General features: G+C 43.1%; 1 protein-coding gene across 3 annotated transcripts in view; it reads left to right on the top strand.

Moving 5' to 3' along the window:
- RASSF8 (Ras association domain family member 8) overlaps window positions 1–16942 on the top strand; it is a 77160-nt gene that overhangs the window by 52582 nt on the left and 7636 nt on the right. For all 3 annotated transcript variants that reach the window (XM_085541764.1, XM_015869035.3, XM_015869044.3), the window contains 2 exons: window positions 5655–5850; window positions 15389–16278. In XM_085541764.1, coding sequence (XP_085397890.1) covers window positions 5748–5850; window positions 15389–16278 — 993 coding nt within the window. In that variant the 5' untranslated portion in view covers window positions 5655–5747. The remainder of the gene's footprint in view (window positions 1–5654; window positions 5851–15388; window positions 16279–16942) is intronic.

The following is a 16942-nucleotide window of genomic DNA, read 5'->3' as shown; positions in this document are numbered from 1 at the left end:
GTGTGTGAAACATGCTGTTAAAAATTCAGTGTTTTGTTCTTAATGGTAGCCAAATAAAAAACCCTTTAATAAGCTATCTGTTTAATTAGCTCACCTGCTGCTCTGTATATTTCATTTTGCGACGGTCTGAAAATGTCCACAAATGCAATTAGGTCGAACACCTTGTTGCTCCAAAATAATAGGTAAAGATAGGTGGTATGATGTTTTTGAAAGCATTACTGCTCCATTCCTCAAAATATATTGGTGACGGTGGGTTAAAAGTTGTTTTTCTGTGAAGGTACGTGATTTATAGATGCAATCTGTGTTCATGAAGCTTTCAGGCTACCTCATCTCCTGTACCATGGCTTTCAGACTGGTGGATCTTGCTCCCTGCTGCAGTTAAATCATTGCTGAATGGTATTTCAGGCTTCTTCAGTTCATTACTTGTAGTCTTGAGGCTGGTTAATGAAGCTAGCTGAGGATATTGTAGAAAGAACACTGAAAGCCTGTTAATGAATTTGAGAATGATCTTGCTATAGTGGTGTAGCATTTAGTCATTAAAGATCAGCGGGTAGTAAAGACTTGGGCTCAGGCTCCATTCTTTTTCATTGACCGGAGGGAGAAACAAGGAACAGAGGAGCTGTGCTGAAGCCTTTGGGATGGTGAGACAGTTGTTTGTATGTAGTTGAAAAGGGAACACAAATTGCATGTGGGACGTGTAATCTGGGATTCCCTGGTACACAGGAAGAAGACACCCTCAAAATGAATGTTTCTCAAAGTTGATTGAAACTGGGAATTAAATTATAATTTCTCGATGTGAAGGAATTATTTCAACTAAATAATTCACTTGATAATCTTGCCACTGACAAATATAATCTTTAAAATAAGATGGCAAAATATGTGGGTGAATTCTTTACTTTCTCTTATCACTGTCTACTTCTATTCCCTCACTCTTACTTTTTCTAGGAGAACAACTTAATTCTTTCTGGCTGGTTCTCAAGAATATAAAGAGAAGAGGCCCTTCCAGTTTTGCTTTGTGCATGCGCTGTGAGGGAGACATCAGGGTTGGTCTGCTCTGCACAGTCATGTGTTAGACCATCTTTCTGCCAGTCTCACATGAGGCAAATTCCTTGCTGCTTACACTCTCTCTTCAGCTTGTATGCAACGCTGTCATCTTCATAGTTGTGGGGCCTTTGGTTTGTTTGTTCTAAGCAGTGCTTATTATCTCTGAGCACTCTTGGTGTATCCAAAGAACAGTACTCCTCAAGAGGGAATAGCTCAGTCCCACTGAAAGAATAGGATGCTGCTTCTCTATAAACATTTTCAAGGAAGTTGTGCACCGATTTCTAAACCACAAGGTGTTCCCTTCTAATAAAATATTGTTTGCGTGTGGTATTTAGTTTTGAACCTGTCATGGGTGGGGGTCTCCTGTTTATTGGTGGGAAGCTGTGAGTCTTGTTCATCAGTCCCAGGGAAGAAGCTTTCAGTAAATGCTACTTAGCTTGTTTCCTGTAGCCAACTCTATTTGCAGTCATATTCAGCTGGAAGATGTTACTTTATTGTTCTATACCAGATATGGGTGGGTACATCTGTCAGATGTCTCCCTGTCACCCCAGGGTAAGGCTGTGCTCTTCTAGATGTTTATAAAGTTATTTGAGAGTATCTGAACTGACTTGTTTGTACTTAATTGATTTTTTCTTTTCCTCTAAGCTGACCTTTGCTTGCACTAACTGTTGTTATGAACAGCATCCAACTAACAAGCCGTCCATCTGACCAGAGCCCCAGGTGGGACTGTAATAGGGAAGGGCAAGGAGCACAACTTGGCCATGATGCATAGAACGAGAAGCAGAGGCAAAAACAGCAAACTCTGAACAATTTTGATGACAGATCTTTGTGAATGAGGGTATATTGAATAGCATGCCAGTTGTTTGCTGTGGGAACCAGAAAGCTGCTGGAGTGCTTTGGTCAAAATTCTGCAGTGCATTACAGTTGAAGCAGAATTCTAGCCTTGATCCGATTAGCATGCAACTTTCAGATGCCGTGAACCTTGTAAAAATCAGAACTGGTGTGAAATGAACATATTTATCTTTGCTCTAAGGGTTTTTCATGACTTGACGCTTGTGACAAGGGTAGATTTGCAAGTACCTGCTTGGACTGTGTGTTTTTAAGAGGAAAAGCCAATTGGAGTTTGTCAGTTCTCCTGTCTTCAGTGGAAGGAGCAGCCTTTGTGAGCTAGCTGTGAAGGCATAGCCAGGATGTGTGTGTGATACATATACGTATGTATAGAATGTTTTGTTTCCCTTCAAAAACTGAAAAAATGTCTGAAAGAGCAAGATCTGAGCCAAGTAGGACAGGGGGGAATGTAGGGAACTTAGCTAAATGCACAGCAAAAAGCATAGCTGAGGGGCTGCAGGCAAGGTGACAGAACAAAAAGTGTGGGGGGGAGAGCCAGGGGCTGCAGCTGTGGGCTGTCCAGTTTCAGATGCTTGGTTCCAACCAGAAATACCTGTCACTGGAAGCTGGTGACTAAAAGACAGAAGGAGAGGTGAAAGCTGAACTCAAGGGACAGGCTTTGGCTTTGTGCCTCTCCTCAGTAAATTAGCTTTCCATTCCTATTGCCCGTCACTGCTAAAATAAGATATTATGTGTAAGATGAACTCGTTTTGAACTTAAGGGATTGTGAAACCTCAAGTGAGTTTCTTCTCCCCACCCTTTCCTTTGGCTTTAGTGAGAAGTTCATTTGCTATTGGAGGTGAGGATTATTCTGCCTTCTCTATTGCAGAAAGATGATGTACATTTTGGACATCAGCTTTGGGTTGAGCAGCTTATTTGGGGCTGTCAGAAGAGACCGCAGTGCAAAAGTAAAGAAGCTGTTAATGGTACACGAGTTAACTGTCCGCAAATAAAGAACAAGAGACGGGCAAAGGAAAAACAAATGCTAGTAGAAAGGATTTATGGAGTTAGTTATGATTGGGAAGCAGAGGGAGGTGTACAGCCAAAGCTTATGTCTTTCTGGCTTACGTAAGCTTACTGCACAGTCCTGATAACCAGACTAACTCTGGCTTGTTGTTACTATACCATTAATGGGCCATGTTTAGAAACCTGAAGGAGACAGTGATTCCAACATGCAAATCTTATGTTTCTAAAGTCTGCATGTTTTCAGCTTTAGTGACTGAGAGATCTGGGAGAGGATCCTACTGGTGCCAGTGGGGCATGCAGCTCTTCAGTCCTACACACCCATCATCTTTGCTACAGAAGCTGACACAGCAGGCAGCTGTTGGTGTTTCACCATTGCCATTTAGTCCATTTAAACGGTTTGCCCTTTAAGGAGAATAAGGGGAATGTTTCCCCTAAGCCTGGCCCATGTCAGAGATGCTTTGTTCAGACCACTTGCTGCTTTGCTGAGCGCTGTTGTCAAATTGGGAAGCATCAGCAGATATTTCATTATTAAATGATGACTCTCCTCAGTTTCTTTTTTAAAGGTGGACATTAGGAAAACAGATGACTAAAACCGATGTGCGCTGAATGCCAGGCTGTGCTCTGTGTGCTGACTGGGGGGGAAAGCTCTTGCTGGCTTGCTAAATTGAGATAATGCTCTGCATGGTGACGGGCAGAAAAACAATTAGAGCTGTCAGATTCTTTGCTGACGTGTGCGTTGTCACACGGGGAGACGGCTTGTTTGGTGCCAGTAAATCTGAACCGGTCAACTCTCAGCAAGATACGAAGTTAATTAATAAAGTTCCTTACAGTTGGGCTTTGGAATGTGAGGGCTGTTTATTTGTGAATACAGCTTAACCAGGAATAAACAACGCAGGTCCTTAGTGGGGCCTCCTAGGTGTTTTCTCAGTCACTGCTGTATTGCTGGCAGATTAAAGACTTTGTTCCGCACGTTTATTGGGGCATTTAGTTGGCTTTACCTGCCTGAAGAGATCCTGTGTTTCTGTGGACTCTGGTAGTGCTTGTGTGGACTGGAGTTTTCTTTGAAGTACGCCACTCTGGGTGGGAAAATGTTTATTTAAACTCTTGACCCGTTTGGGTTTTTTCAGGTGCTTACCAAGATCTCAGAAGAATGAACTTCTGTATGCACTGCTAGTCTTAAAAGTTATCACATTTTCATTGATGAATTACACAATCATCTTTGAAATCTGGCCTAAACACTTAGACTTCTGTTTCTTTTGTTTTCTGAGTAATTCTGGACAGGGATTTTGGTGCGCTGCTGGATCTGCTTTACAGCACAGTTTAGTGCTTCTGCACTAAAACTTGTCGTGCTTTGAGGTGTGTGGCTGCTGAATGTCACAGCTTGTCAGAGGACGATCAGGAGGGCTTCTGGACAATGCAACAATGTGGCCAGCAGCTGAGAGCAGGGGGTGGCTGTAGAAGGGAAATAAGCTTCCTGTTGTGGCTTGGGGGGCTGCACAGCGCATCGTTTTCATGCAGAAAGAGATGTCGACTTCATCAGGAGAAAGCAGTTCTGATTAGACTGCAGAATGACCTGGGTTAAGTGTTTGCCTCCAGGTGCGACCCTGTTAAATCCATCAGCATCATCAGATTCCATTTTCACTGTGTAACCCTTGCGTGCTCATTTTCATTAATGGCCTGCAAACAACTTTCCAATTTCTTGTATTCTATTCCTGTGTAGTCCATTTCTCTGGTACCTAACTCTTCAAAAATATTATTTATCTTCATTTCATTTTATCCATGTGGGGGATGACCTGATTGCATGAGCATCCTTTTCTTCATTATCATTGCTTATTTTTACTCCACCTGCTTAAATAACCCAGCAATCTCTTTAGTTTTCTTTAAAACGTCACTGGTGTTGATGTCTTTTTATTTATTTTAATTGCTATTTTTCATTTGGGAGGGTTTTGTTTATTTTTAGCAGATCGTCCTACTTGGAGTTGTTACTCTGAAAGTTTTGAAACTCAGTGGTTCTAGCTAGAAACTGCTGTGAGCCATGATCCTGTGGATCTGTTAATGTAGAAGAAAAGCAGAAGGAAAACCTAGGATAACGTTTGAGCCACTGTCTATCTTAACAGAACCAGCACCAGGCTGGCAGAGGTGGAAGCACTTAGGCAACGTTTTTCCCACTGTACTTCCTTGTTCTGGAGAGAGAAAGAAGCGATCCTTTTCTTCTTGCTTTCCTTCCTGAATTTCCTGCATTGGTGCTGCATGCTGGTGCCAGAAAATTTCAGCTGCTTCTGTATGGAGAGCAAGGTTGGACTCTCAAGGACAGCTGTAATTAAAAATGTTTCCCCTGTGTTTTGCTGTGCCACCACCTGCTAGGAATTGCACCCTGGCACTGAAGGCATCTCTAACTGGTCCTGTGAGGCATCAAGGCAATATAGAAAGGATGGGGGCACTGTTTACTGGACACTGTGATGGGTTTACTTTGGAGATGTTCATTTGATGCTCTTTCCATTGGTGCTCCTTTTGTAGTAATTTAAAATCTTAGGAAACAAACTGTGATTAAACTTCTGATTAGCCTAACAGAACATCATGGGTAGAGATCACCAAAGCATGAGATGCTGGTTCTCTGTTACTAGGTTAAGGAAATGAGATTAGAGACTGTGTTCCTCTTCTACCCAATAGATGCTAACGTGAATTTATTCACTTTATAAGCTAGTATTGCCTCTTGATAAGCATCAGTTTGCTTGTTTTTTTTCCCTCTCTTCTAGCTCCTGAGAAAAGACCGCTGCATTATCGGTGCTGTAGCTGCAAGCATGACTTGACTGGGTTGCATTCATGGCTCTTGGATGATCTGGTGAACCATGGAGCTCAAAGTATGGGTGGATGGAGTGCAGAGAATTGTCTGTGGAGTCACCGAAGTCACAACATGTCAGGAAGTTGTAATAGCCCTTGCCCAGGCTATTGGTAAGTACCTCTGTCAGCTGGATACCTCAGGTTTGACTGAAGCTTTTTTATGAAGCTGATCTGAGGGCAGGTGGGGGTGCACTGAGTCCCAGAGGAGCATGAAATTGCAGAGCACAGTGGGATAACCTCATAGTGTCTTAGAAGGCACCATAAACTTGCAGCTTTTTATTTTTAATATTTAACCCACTGGAGAGGTTAGAAAAAAGAAAAGAAATGCCTTGAAAGCCATGCACTTCCTTACAGCACATGTTTGTTCTGTGAATTATTACATGCTGCTGTTTGTCATTGTAAATATAGCCTGGACTAAGGAAAGTGCTGAACTGTCAGTGTTTTGAATACCAAGGATATAAAAAGCAGTGCAGAACAATTAGTTCTTTCACAAGCTAGTGATGTTAATTGAAATTATGCTCTTTGTAAGGGATTCGTAGCTATATTGGGCATAGCATAGATGAGTAAAATATGTGCTTCAATAGATTCATCCCCTTTGTACCATACTCCATGTGACTCCCTCCTAATGAAAGGGTAAGGTGAGGTCTGTTCAGTGTTAGCTATTTACTGAAGAGTTTGTACAAAAACAATGAAACAACCATCTTTCAAGCTCCAGTGTGAGAAAGAAGAGATTTGTTAGTTCTGTCTTCAGTCTTCTCAGATCTTTATTGGTGGCTGAGAGCATGTTGAATAAGCATCAGCCTCATTCCTTCCATGTTTCCTGTGCTGGATCTCATGCTTTGCTAGAATTTTGTCATCAGCTTTACGTACTATTTCAAGTTACTCATAAAACCTACATGTTACCTAAAATTAAATCAGTAATTCAAGGGCTACCCTTCACATTTTTCAGTACTCCAGAGATTGTTTCAAGGTGATATTAGCAGTCTGACTCAGTTGCTAAATAATTACCTAAGAAAAACAACTTAGAGCCATGAATATCAACTAGCTATTCTACTTATAAGCATGAAGTCGGTTTGTCTGAATTTCTGTGATGTTTGCTTACTTAGATGCGTACTTCTGATCATCGTTTTCATATATTTTGATCTGATACAACAGAAGACTCACCTTTGTGTATTTTGTATCTTGCGGAGATTGAACGCAATGCTAGCCTGCGTATCTGAATGTAGCAAATATCTTTAAAAGTTTTACTTAAAACGTGTCAAGAGGTGCAATGTCTCCAAAATCATGTATCCAATGGAAGCTTTAAGAATGCTTTTACTGTTTGTATTAGTTGCAGACTTTCATTTGATGCCAGTAGGTTTACGAATTGCTTCTTTCCATGTCTTATTTTCTGCCTTTTTAATGACAGTTATGCGTGATTATTTTGTATTGATGATTAAGAAGTACTATTTATTTTTAAAAATGAAAGCTGTGCTTGTGGCAGACTTTTGTCTTTCCAGTTCTTTGACTTTTTTTCTGTACCTCTTCCATCCCGTTTCCTTTTCCTCCTCCCCCAGAATGAAGAATGTCAGCCTTCCAATTCTAGACTGTTCTCTCATGCTTCCCCATGTTACTTCTTTGTTTTTCTTCTCCATCTTAAGTTATTGGCCTGAATTCTGAAAAGACTCCATCCATCTTGGAAACTGACACAGTTTTTGTCAATTCAGCAGACTTCCTTTCCTGTAACATGTCACTTGGGGCACGCGACTCTGTGTGTGGAGATAAAATTCAATTTCAGCCAGTGCCAAATTAAGACAATCCAAGGTCATACAACTTGGAAACTCTTTTATGAGACAAATATCCTCTCTAGAAAACACCTAGAGTGACTGTGCTCCAGCTTCTCAGTGGGGCTGCTTGGACGTTAAACACCGATATAAATTACACCTCTGTGTCTTTGGCAGATAGGGTTTTCCCAACCCTCCTGTCAGGCCATTCATCAGAAAAGCAACCATATGTCTGCTCCTTTGACTTGGCTTTACGTACCAGCTTACCAGGAATAATTGTCACTCAGATTTGGATGGGAAGCTATTAAAATGTATCCTGTTAGCTCCCACCTGACATTTGATGGTGGAAAGTAGCCAGCCTCAGTTGGCTTCCTCCTTGGTTGGCTCTGATCTTATTTTCCACTTTGCAGTCTGGCTCCTTCATCAGTCGCATAGCTCAGTAAGTCCCAGTATTATTTTGTCTGTTGGTCTGTCTGCAGAGTTTTTCAGATGCTCCTTTTGCTTTCTTACAAGATTTTCCTAAGTTCTTGATTAAACAATACAGCCCCCCGCCACCCCTCCAGAAGTACAGCCTTCTCCACTGAACCTGGAATATGAACTATAAGAGTTACGTTATTTGTGTTGAAGTGCAGATTAGAAATATCTACAAATTAGCTTATTTTACAGCCATACCCACTGAATAAAGAACAAAACAGAGGTACTTGTCAGTACTCTTTGAAAACAGCTGCTTCTTGTGGACAAACTAAATCTGGCTCCATTCTAGAAATTAGAAAAATAAACCTTTACAATGTATTTTAAAAATAGGGAAATGGAAAAAACGTGTATCACAGAATGATTAGTGTTATAAAGATACCTCTGATCGTCTGGTCCTTCCCACTGCCCAAAGCAGGGTCACGCAGAGCGGGTTGCCCAGGATCCTGTACAGTTGTGTTTTGAGTATGGCCAAGGATGGCAAATGGCAATTCCACTACCTCTCCGGGAAACAGTGCCTGGCTTTGGATTTCCCTCATAGTAAGAGAGTTTTTGTTTGCTTGATTGCTTTTTTTTTTTTTTTTTTTTTTTTTTTTTTGGCAGAGAGGTTATGGGGGGATGCAAATACAGGACGTTTTAGATGAACAAATGTAGCAACTCATGCAGAGCTGTGCCCCCTTGTACGAGATCCTGTCCCTTAGCCAAAGTGTAGCCTAATCCTTTGGCAGCTTATAGGAGTTCGGTCACTTAATTTGCCTGTGTAGTGCTCCTTGACCTTTTCCTTACAAATTGGTATCTGTCTCTATTATTTTTTTTCAGTGGAAATGCTGTATGCTTCTTCGTTGAGGTTGATGGATACAGTTCATGTTGCTGCTTCCTGTGTTACAATCTTCTTTCCCGTCTGTCCTTCTCTTTATCACTGAAGAACAGCAAATAATTTTACTCCAAATCTCTGTACAAATTAGTTTTTGAATTTCCATTTTTCTTGAAGCTAAAGGTTAAATCTCATTTTAATTAAAAAAAAATAAAATAAAAAATTATCAAAGAATCATAGAATCACTTAGGTTGGAAAAGACCTCAAAGATCATTGACTCCAACAGCAGCCTAACCACAGTACCCTAACTCTAACAAAATAACAAAACTCTAACAAAAAATTTATCAGAGAGAACTGTCTCTTTGTGATCTCAGCAAAGCTGTGTATCTATTTCATATATATTTTAATGAAGAAGAGAATAACAGCAATCAGATGTAGTTTTGGATACTACAGTGTCTCAAATGTAGGTACTAGAAATGCCTTGGCTGAAGGGAGGTGCTCTGGAATTCTGTTCAAGCAAGACATAGGACTGTAAAGTTTCGAGTTTCCAGAGAATGAAATCACCTCCCAGTGCTATCTCAAAGAGCACTCACTCAGTATTAACCTTCATGACTTTTATCCAGGACCGCTGTATTTTTTTAAAGTTAAATTGCTTTCAAATTATGAAGTGAGATGAAAATTTGACCTTATAAAACAAGAGGAAAGATCATTCCCCCGTGAGGAACAAAGCCCTCTCCAGAATATAGAAGTGTATGTACCACAGCACACAAAATGGAGAGTCATGAGTTTTGTTTAAGAAGTACTTTTGCCAGGAGAGATGAGCTAGGTACTTTCTTATCATATCCACCACTATCTACTGTAAAAACATGCATTTGATAGCAAACTCTGCCTGTTTTTCCTGTGCTTCCAGTGAAACTGTGAGCTAGTGTTGGCTGGTGATGTAAGCAAACATAGTTTAACAGCAGCAGCTTTTGCTGGTTCAGATCTTAGTAATAAAAATGTCCCGAAGGAGTGGGATGATAAATAGTCACAAATGCACGTGTTCTTTTTCTTCAGGAGCAGTGATCTTCCAGTTCCAGTTCTGTGATGCTTTCTTATGGTGTTTCTTATCATTTCCTTCTCCCTGGGAGACTGGAGTGTGCCTCCTGTAGCCAAAATGATGTTTGGTCCCTAGAAAGAATGGAGGAGTGAAGCTTGAATATCTAACCGGAGAGCAGTTTTGTTTTCTGTCCTCATAATTTTCAGTGCAAAATAATTTAAAAAAAGATGGCAGAGTTGCTTTGAGTAGCACTGTGGGTTTTGGTTTTCAGGCTATCACACAATATCAGGAGAATAAGAGCAGAGCTTCACTGAACAAGAAGTACATATGTCTCTCCTCAAAACTAAACAAATGCAGCTGGCAGCTTTTGGGGTTTTGGTGCAGTTGAGTGTTTTCCCTCAAAGATGAATGGCGTGAGTTGTTGAAAATAGAGTGCAGATTAGTTCATGCTGTGTTCGATGTGCGTTACGGCAGTGTAGGGCTCAGCCAGAGCTGCGTCTGGAAAAGTCACGCTGCTGCAGTGTCGTCTGCTTTCACATTCATCCCTTCTTCCAAATAATTTCTGCTCCAGCAGGTGCCAGCATTGGCTGTCAGACACTTGGAGAGAAGAGAATCTGAGGTTAAACTGATTTACAGCAGTGAGGCTGAGGTGGATTTGAAAATGGGGACAGTATTTATTGTGTGCGCATTAAAGTTTTCAAACATCAGACTAATCATGAGAATAAACGTGGGTTATTTTGGACCCCAGCATTTCATTCTCTGCTGTTTCAAGTAGTGATAGAGGGGTAATAGGAAACACTAAATAGCTGCATGCAGCAGGGATCTCATGGTTCAATCATAGAAACCTTAGGGTTTTCTAGTTAAAATAGCAGTGCCCAAAGGCTGGGTGGCTCGGTGGGATGTTTTTCTGCCACCTCTGTTGATGGGGTCTGTCTGTGGAAAGCGACATGCCTGGCTGAGACCTGGACTGCTTTATCTGCCTTGCTGTGTCTTGCTGCTGGGCTGCTTCCCCAGCTCGGCCCTGAATTGCTTTACCTATTTAGGCAATGAGTCTGATGTGGGGGTATTACTGCAGACTGTTTGGATGAAAGGCAGCTGAAAGGATGCACTGCAAGTGCTTTGTTTTCTCAGGTTGCAATCAAAGCTGGTATATCTCTTTGAAGAGGAAGGTTAATAGTAAAAAAAACCCATGGCTTCAGGCCTGATAAGGACATGTAAACACATTGCCAGCACAGCTGGCCTGGGTGAACCAAACAGACCGCCCTTGCAGTCATTAGATTTGAGCCTATCTCTTCCTGTGGGTATGTTTTTTCTGGCACTGCTTTGATTTTCATTGGCTTCCAAGGTATGGATAGCTATAAATGCAAAATATGATATGAGTTAAGAAATGGGAGTAACGCAAACTCTGCAATCTCCATTTTAATCATACTTGGGTATTTATGAGTTCTGAGGGAACAATAATGAATGAAATGTCAGTTTCATATCTGAGAGATGCTGAGCTGAAATCGTGTTGAGTTTACTAAAATTGACAGCAATTACTTTTCTATTGGCACTGTTAAAGATTCAGGAGCTTTTGCCCCTTTGGTAAGGCAGAGCATTTCCTCATCTTTGGTAAGGCAGAGCATTTCCTCGTAAGTGTTTCACATGTTAAGAGCGCTTACAAGATTTTACCTATGAACAATTTTTCTTTCTGTACATTACCTTGTTTAGGAAGACAGCATCCTGCCTGGGGCAGGGGCTACCTGTGGGTGTGACCCCCAAGAAGCTGGCAGCCAGGAGTATGTCTGGTAGAGCTCCTTCTGGCATCACGGTGCCTGGTTGGGAGTAGCTGCAGGGCCTTTGAGAGCAGAGCCATTCCTAGGCCCACTCCGGCCCATGCCGTAGGAAGGAGGGCTTCCCCCATCTAGATAGCTGCTCATCTCACCACCTTTCTTGCACCAACAAAGAGATTCACCTGGTTCAGTGCTCTAAGTCTTGGCCATGAAACCAGAAATGAAAAATGTAAAGAACTTAGTGCTTGAAATAAACTCTTATGGCCCAACTGAAAAACTCTCACAACTCTATGTGTGGTGTACAGTGCTACCTGCGTACAAACACCAGCTGAACGTGAGCCAGCAGTGTGCCCAGGTGGCTAAGAAGGCCAGCAGCATCCTGGCCTGTATCAGAAGTAGTACAGCCAGCAGGAGCAGGGAGGTGATCGTCCCCCTGTACTCAGCTCTGGTGAGGTCACATCTCAAGTACTGTGTTCAGTTTTGGGCTCCTCACTGCAAGAAAGACATTGAGGCCCTGGAATGTGTCCAGAGAAGGGCAGTGAAACTGGTGAGGGATCTGGAGGGAACTGGGAACTGGGAACTGGTAAAGGGTGTGCAGAGGAGGAGGCTGAGCAGAGATCTCTGCAGCTCCGTCTAAGGAGGTTGTGGTGAGGTTGGGGCCAGTCTCTCCTCCTTGGTAACAGTAATAGGATAAGAGGTAATGGCGTTAAGTTGTGCCAGACATCTAGGTTGGACATAAGGACTAATTTCTTCTCAGAAAGAGTGGTGAGGCATTAGAGCAGGCTGCCCGTGGATGTGGAGAAGTCACCATCTCTGGAGGTGTTCAGGAAATGTGTGGATGTGGCACTGAGGGATGTGGCTTAGTGAGGACAGTGGTTATGGATTGATGGTTGGACTTCATGATCTTAGTGGTATTTTCCAACCCTAATGATTCTGTGATTGTATTTAACAGTATAGTGCCTGTCCCTGAAATGCTTTGCGTGCAGAGCATCGTGCACTATGGGACAAAGAAAAGGGATGAATCATTTCTGTCCTGAAAAGCAGTATTGATGGCCACTCAAGTTAGAGTCCTGCCAGAAGTGGTGCATGAGAAATACTGCAACCGCTACTTCCCTTTTAATTTCATTTTGATTTTTGGCAGCAGAAAGATCACTCGTGTACTCTTACAGCTGCAAAATACCAAAGTCTATAGAGATGCCTTAAGTGAATAATAGTTATGTGTCCTACTATCTTTATGGTGTGTAATTAAAATGTCTACCCCTTGAGAGTCTAAAGAAAAAAAAAATTGCTCAATTACATTTTTCCTGTATTTCATTACCTTAATCACAGTTCATTTTAATGGAAACTGTGTTTAAATTACCAAATTAGCTCCATCCCAAAGTAAGACTGCATCTCTTGGGCTCATGGTGAGCGTTCAGATCCTCAATGTTTGACTGCAAAGGAGCAGCGGCTGACCCAGGATCCTGGCTGCAGGGGGCTCTTGGATGTCTCACTGAGCAAGTGATGGCCATTAGCACTGGGAAGAGCTGCATTCAAACCACTGTGCACAGGATCACTCAGAGTTCCAGACTCCACATTTCCTCTTTTGACCTCTTTCTCCCTTTTGAAATAAAAAGGTTGTTTTGAAGGTATTTCTGTATTAACCTGAGGTAGGAGTGTGTGATTTGAGTCGCTTTAGGCGTAAACGTAACCTGTTAACTAAACCTGTGTGCAGATGCAGGGTGCTGAATGTATGTATAGACATATTAAAGTTATAGCTTGCAAGCCACAGTATTGCATAGCAGACATGAATTCTTGATGCTTTTATTGAGGTGTTAATGCTATATAGTTCATGGCAGGCTCAGCGGAGTGGCTCAGGACATTCAGGAGAAGGAGCTGGCCGAATGAAGGGGCTAACGAATGGAGGAAAGCACAAAATACAGCTGACTGGGCTGAGTTTTCTGTACCATCCTCATTGGTACAATGGCTTGAAATAATCTGTTGTTCTGGTGAAGGAAAAAAAAGTGTTTTCTAAAGTGAAAGATCCACTAATGAGGCACGTACTTAGTGCTTTGGCAGCTCCTTGAATTGATTGTTTCACTGCTTATCTAACTGTACCTGAAGATATTTCATGAACCGCATGGAATAAAATGTGTTAAATATACAGCTTCAATGGACTTCAGAGATTGCTCGTATAAAACAAGTTCATTTTTTAATGTAAGATCTGTGTGAGTGAAGGACTGAGTTCTGCAGGGTGCTGGATAAGCACAAGTTAGTTCAGAGGGTGTTTGGACAACAAATGAGAAGCAGCAACACGTGGGCATTGAGCTGTTCTTTGCCAGCCATCAGAGCAGCCTGCACTCTCCTTGTCAGTGGTAGCACATCACAAACAGCAGTTTGTTATAAGGATGTCTGTGCTATTAAATGTGCTGTCATTAGTTTTGAATCAGCTCACTCGCCCTTTAATTTGTGAATGAATCTCCTCTAATGCAAGCGAACGTCACAGCTGTGGGTGTGCAGGTATTGTTGAGCCGCGTCATAAATAGCCTGGATGCAGTAATCTTAGGTAATGATCTCAGCCCAGGACAGCTTTGTTTTAGACTGGTGCTGCACTCCAGGTGTGGCTGCTGAACTGCGTAAATATTATTTGTACAAAATACTTTCCTTTATGTGGCTCTTGAGCACCGAGTTCATTATTTAGGACCGCATGTTGATTTGGAACCTTAATCTAAATTGGAAAGTTCTTGGCAAGCGCTTTGCTTAATTCTTTATTTCATTTCAGGCTGAAATTGTTAGCTTTATTCCCTTCCCCCTTCTCTTTTTTCCTCCTGTTTCTTTTAAGTAATGCATTTAATAGCACAGTGAATAGAGCTCGCATGCTGATCACTCCATGAGTGGTACTCCTGTTTACAATTTTAAGACTTCTTTGAACCTGGCTGCCTCTGACACAGCAGCATTAGTAGCATTACCATCATTACAAGATGAAAGCTGAAAGCTTTTAAGCTTAACAAAATAGAGTGGTAAAATAACAACCTTTGTCCTGGGTTCCGTAGTGTGCTTTTACTTCGTTTTTCTTCTCCTGGATTTTATTGTTAGCGTGCTGTGGTGAGCAGCACTGCCTTTGTTCTTCTTCTAACAACACCGCTGCCTGCTGCACACTGTAAGTCTTCGTGGATCAATGAACAGTGCTGTGGGCCAGCAAAAATCTCTTGAGTTTGTATCCTGGCATAGTGAACTTGTTTTTGAAGTACACTATTGCAGTCAACTTTTCAGCCTATTCCTGAGCGTTGGTCAAGTGCGTTACTATGCTGAACAACTTTGATTTTCCCCATTACTTACTTGGGATCGTGTGTTTATAAGGCGCTATGGGGTTGGATGCAGTTTTTCTGCTGCTTGCTGTGTTTTGCTGACTTCTATCTGTTAAACCTTCATGCACTCTTGAAGCCCTCACTCCTAAGTGGGTGGATTCAGCCGCTGAGGTCTCCTGCACGCCCAGCAGCCGAAGCAGCCCATCTCCCCCACCTCACAGCTGCACAAATGACTCTCATTTTAAGGGCTTATTTGCTGATGTAAATTACCACTTAAATAGTGATGAGTCACGGAAGCGGACGTATGTATAGCATTAAAATAGATACCGATGTTTTTAAGGTTCGTGGTAATGGCGGAACCGCTGAGAAGTCTATCGGGATAACGCAGGCTTTAAAACCGGTTGGCTTTTCTTGCCTTATCCGAGCTCTGGATAAGGCCGGGGCTCGGCCTTATCCAGCGGCGCCCCCTGGCGCTCGGTGACGGCTGTTTTTTTGTCCCTTAGGGCGCACCGGGCGCTACACGCTGATCGAGAAGTGGCGGGACACCGAGCGGCACCTGGCACCGCACGAGAACCCCATCGTGTCGCTCAACAAGTGGGGGCAATACGCCAGCGACGTGCAGCTCATCCTGCGCCGAACCGGGCCTTCCCTGAGCGAGCGACCCACCTCGGACAGCGTGGCTCGCATCCCCGAGAGGACGTTGTACCGGCAGAGCCTGCCGCCACTGGCCAAGCTGCGGCCACAGAACGACAAGGCCATGAAGAGGAGGGAACCCAAGAGGAAGTCCCTGACCTTCACCGGAGGGGCCAAAGGGCTGATGGACATCTTTGGGAAAAGTAAGGAGTCCGAGTTCAAGCAGAAGGTGCTCAACAACTGCAAAACCACGGCGGACGAGCTGAAGAAACTGATTCACCTCCAGACGGAGAAGCTGCAGTGCATTGAGAAGCAGCTGGAGTCCAACGAGGCCGAGATCCGGTACTGGGAGCAGAAGTACAACGCCAGCCTGGAGGAGGAGATCCTCAAGCTGGAGCAGAAGATCAAGAGAAATGAAGTGGAGATCGAAGAGGAGGAGTTCTGGGAAAACGAGCTGCAGATCGAGCAGGAGAATGAGAAGCAGCTGAAGGAGCAGCTGCAGGAGATGAGGCAGCGCATCCTGGAGTGCGAGGGCAAGCTGAAGGACTACATGTCCCAGATCCACAACATGGAGAGTGGCCTCGAGGCAGAGAAGTTGCACCGGGAGGTGCAGGAATCCCAAGTCAACGAGGAAGAGGTCAAAGAAAAGATCGAGAAGGTGAAAGGTGAAATCGATATTCAGGGCCAGCAGAGTCTGAGGTTGGAAAATGGCATCAAAGCTGTGGAGAGATCTCTGGGCCAAGCTACCAAGCGGTTACAGGTAAGAGCAACCTTATTAAACATAGTTAAAGAACAGTCAAAGATGTAATTGTAATGAAGTTTGGAGGTGACCAAAAAAGTATAAGAAACTCACAGTGGTGAACTTGAATAAAAGGAAGAAAATGTTCCTCCCACTTTCAGATTGCTCTTCAGATTTCTCTCGAAGAGCAGGTAATTAGAATTGCACCTATTGCACGCAGCCTCTCCGTATTCCTGTGCAGGCTCCATTTCTTTCCCATCAGTTACAGCTTTAGTTTGCCACCACTCGCTGGCTGCCCGCTGATTTCTGAGATATCATTCAGAGTATATCTCTGCCGTGCAGCAGAGCGTGACGGAGAAACACCAGTGCTAATATCAGTTGGGCTCACTGAGGGCAGCGTGGTCACATCCGTGGCAGTACATCTGGCCCTTTGCCCTGCGTAGAGGGAGTGCTGCTCTGCCACGGGTCTGGGATTTAATGCTCAAAAATATCTGCTGCACTAACAATAGCACATGCAGGGCTGGCAGAGGAAGGTTGTACTGCAGATGCTAAGCAGGACCCTAGCGCTCTCAGCCAAACTCACATTTGTCTTCAACAGCTGTTGGTCTGGGGTCAGATGTCTTAAGGATTTAGGTCCTGGCTCTTGGCAGCTGGGTGCCTCGTACAGTTAAATTTCAGGGGAATC

This window comes from Coturnix japonica, chromosome 1 (assembly GCF_054131305.1).
Source record: "Coturnix japonica strain WE chromosome 1, WE-NBRP24, whole genome shotgun sequence".
Taxonomy (NCBI): Eukaryota; Metazoa; Chordata; class Aves; order Galliformes; family Phasianidae; genus Coturnix; species Coturnix japonica.
The sequence above is the reverse complement of the archived record's forward strand: the minus strand, read 5'-3'. Positions and strand labels throughout refer to the sequence as shown.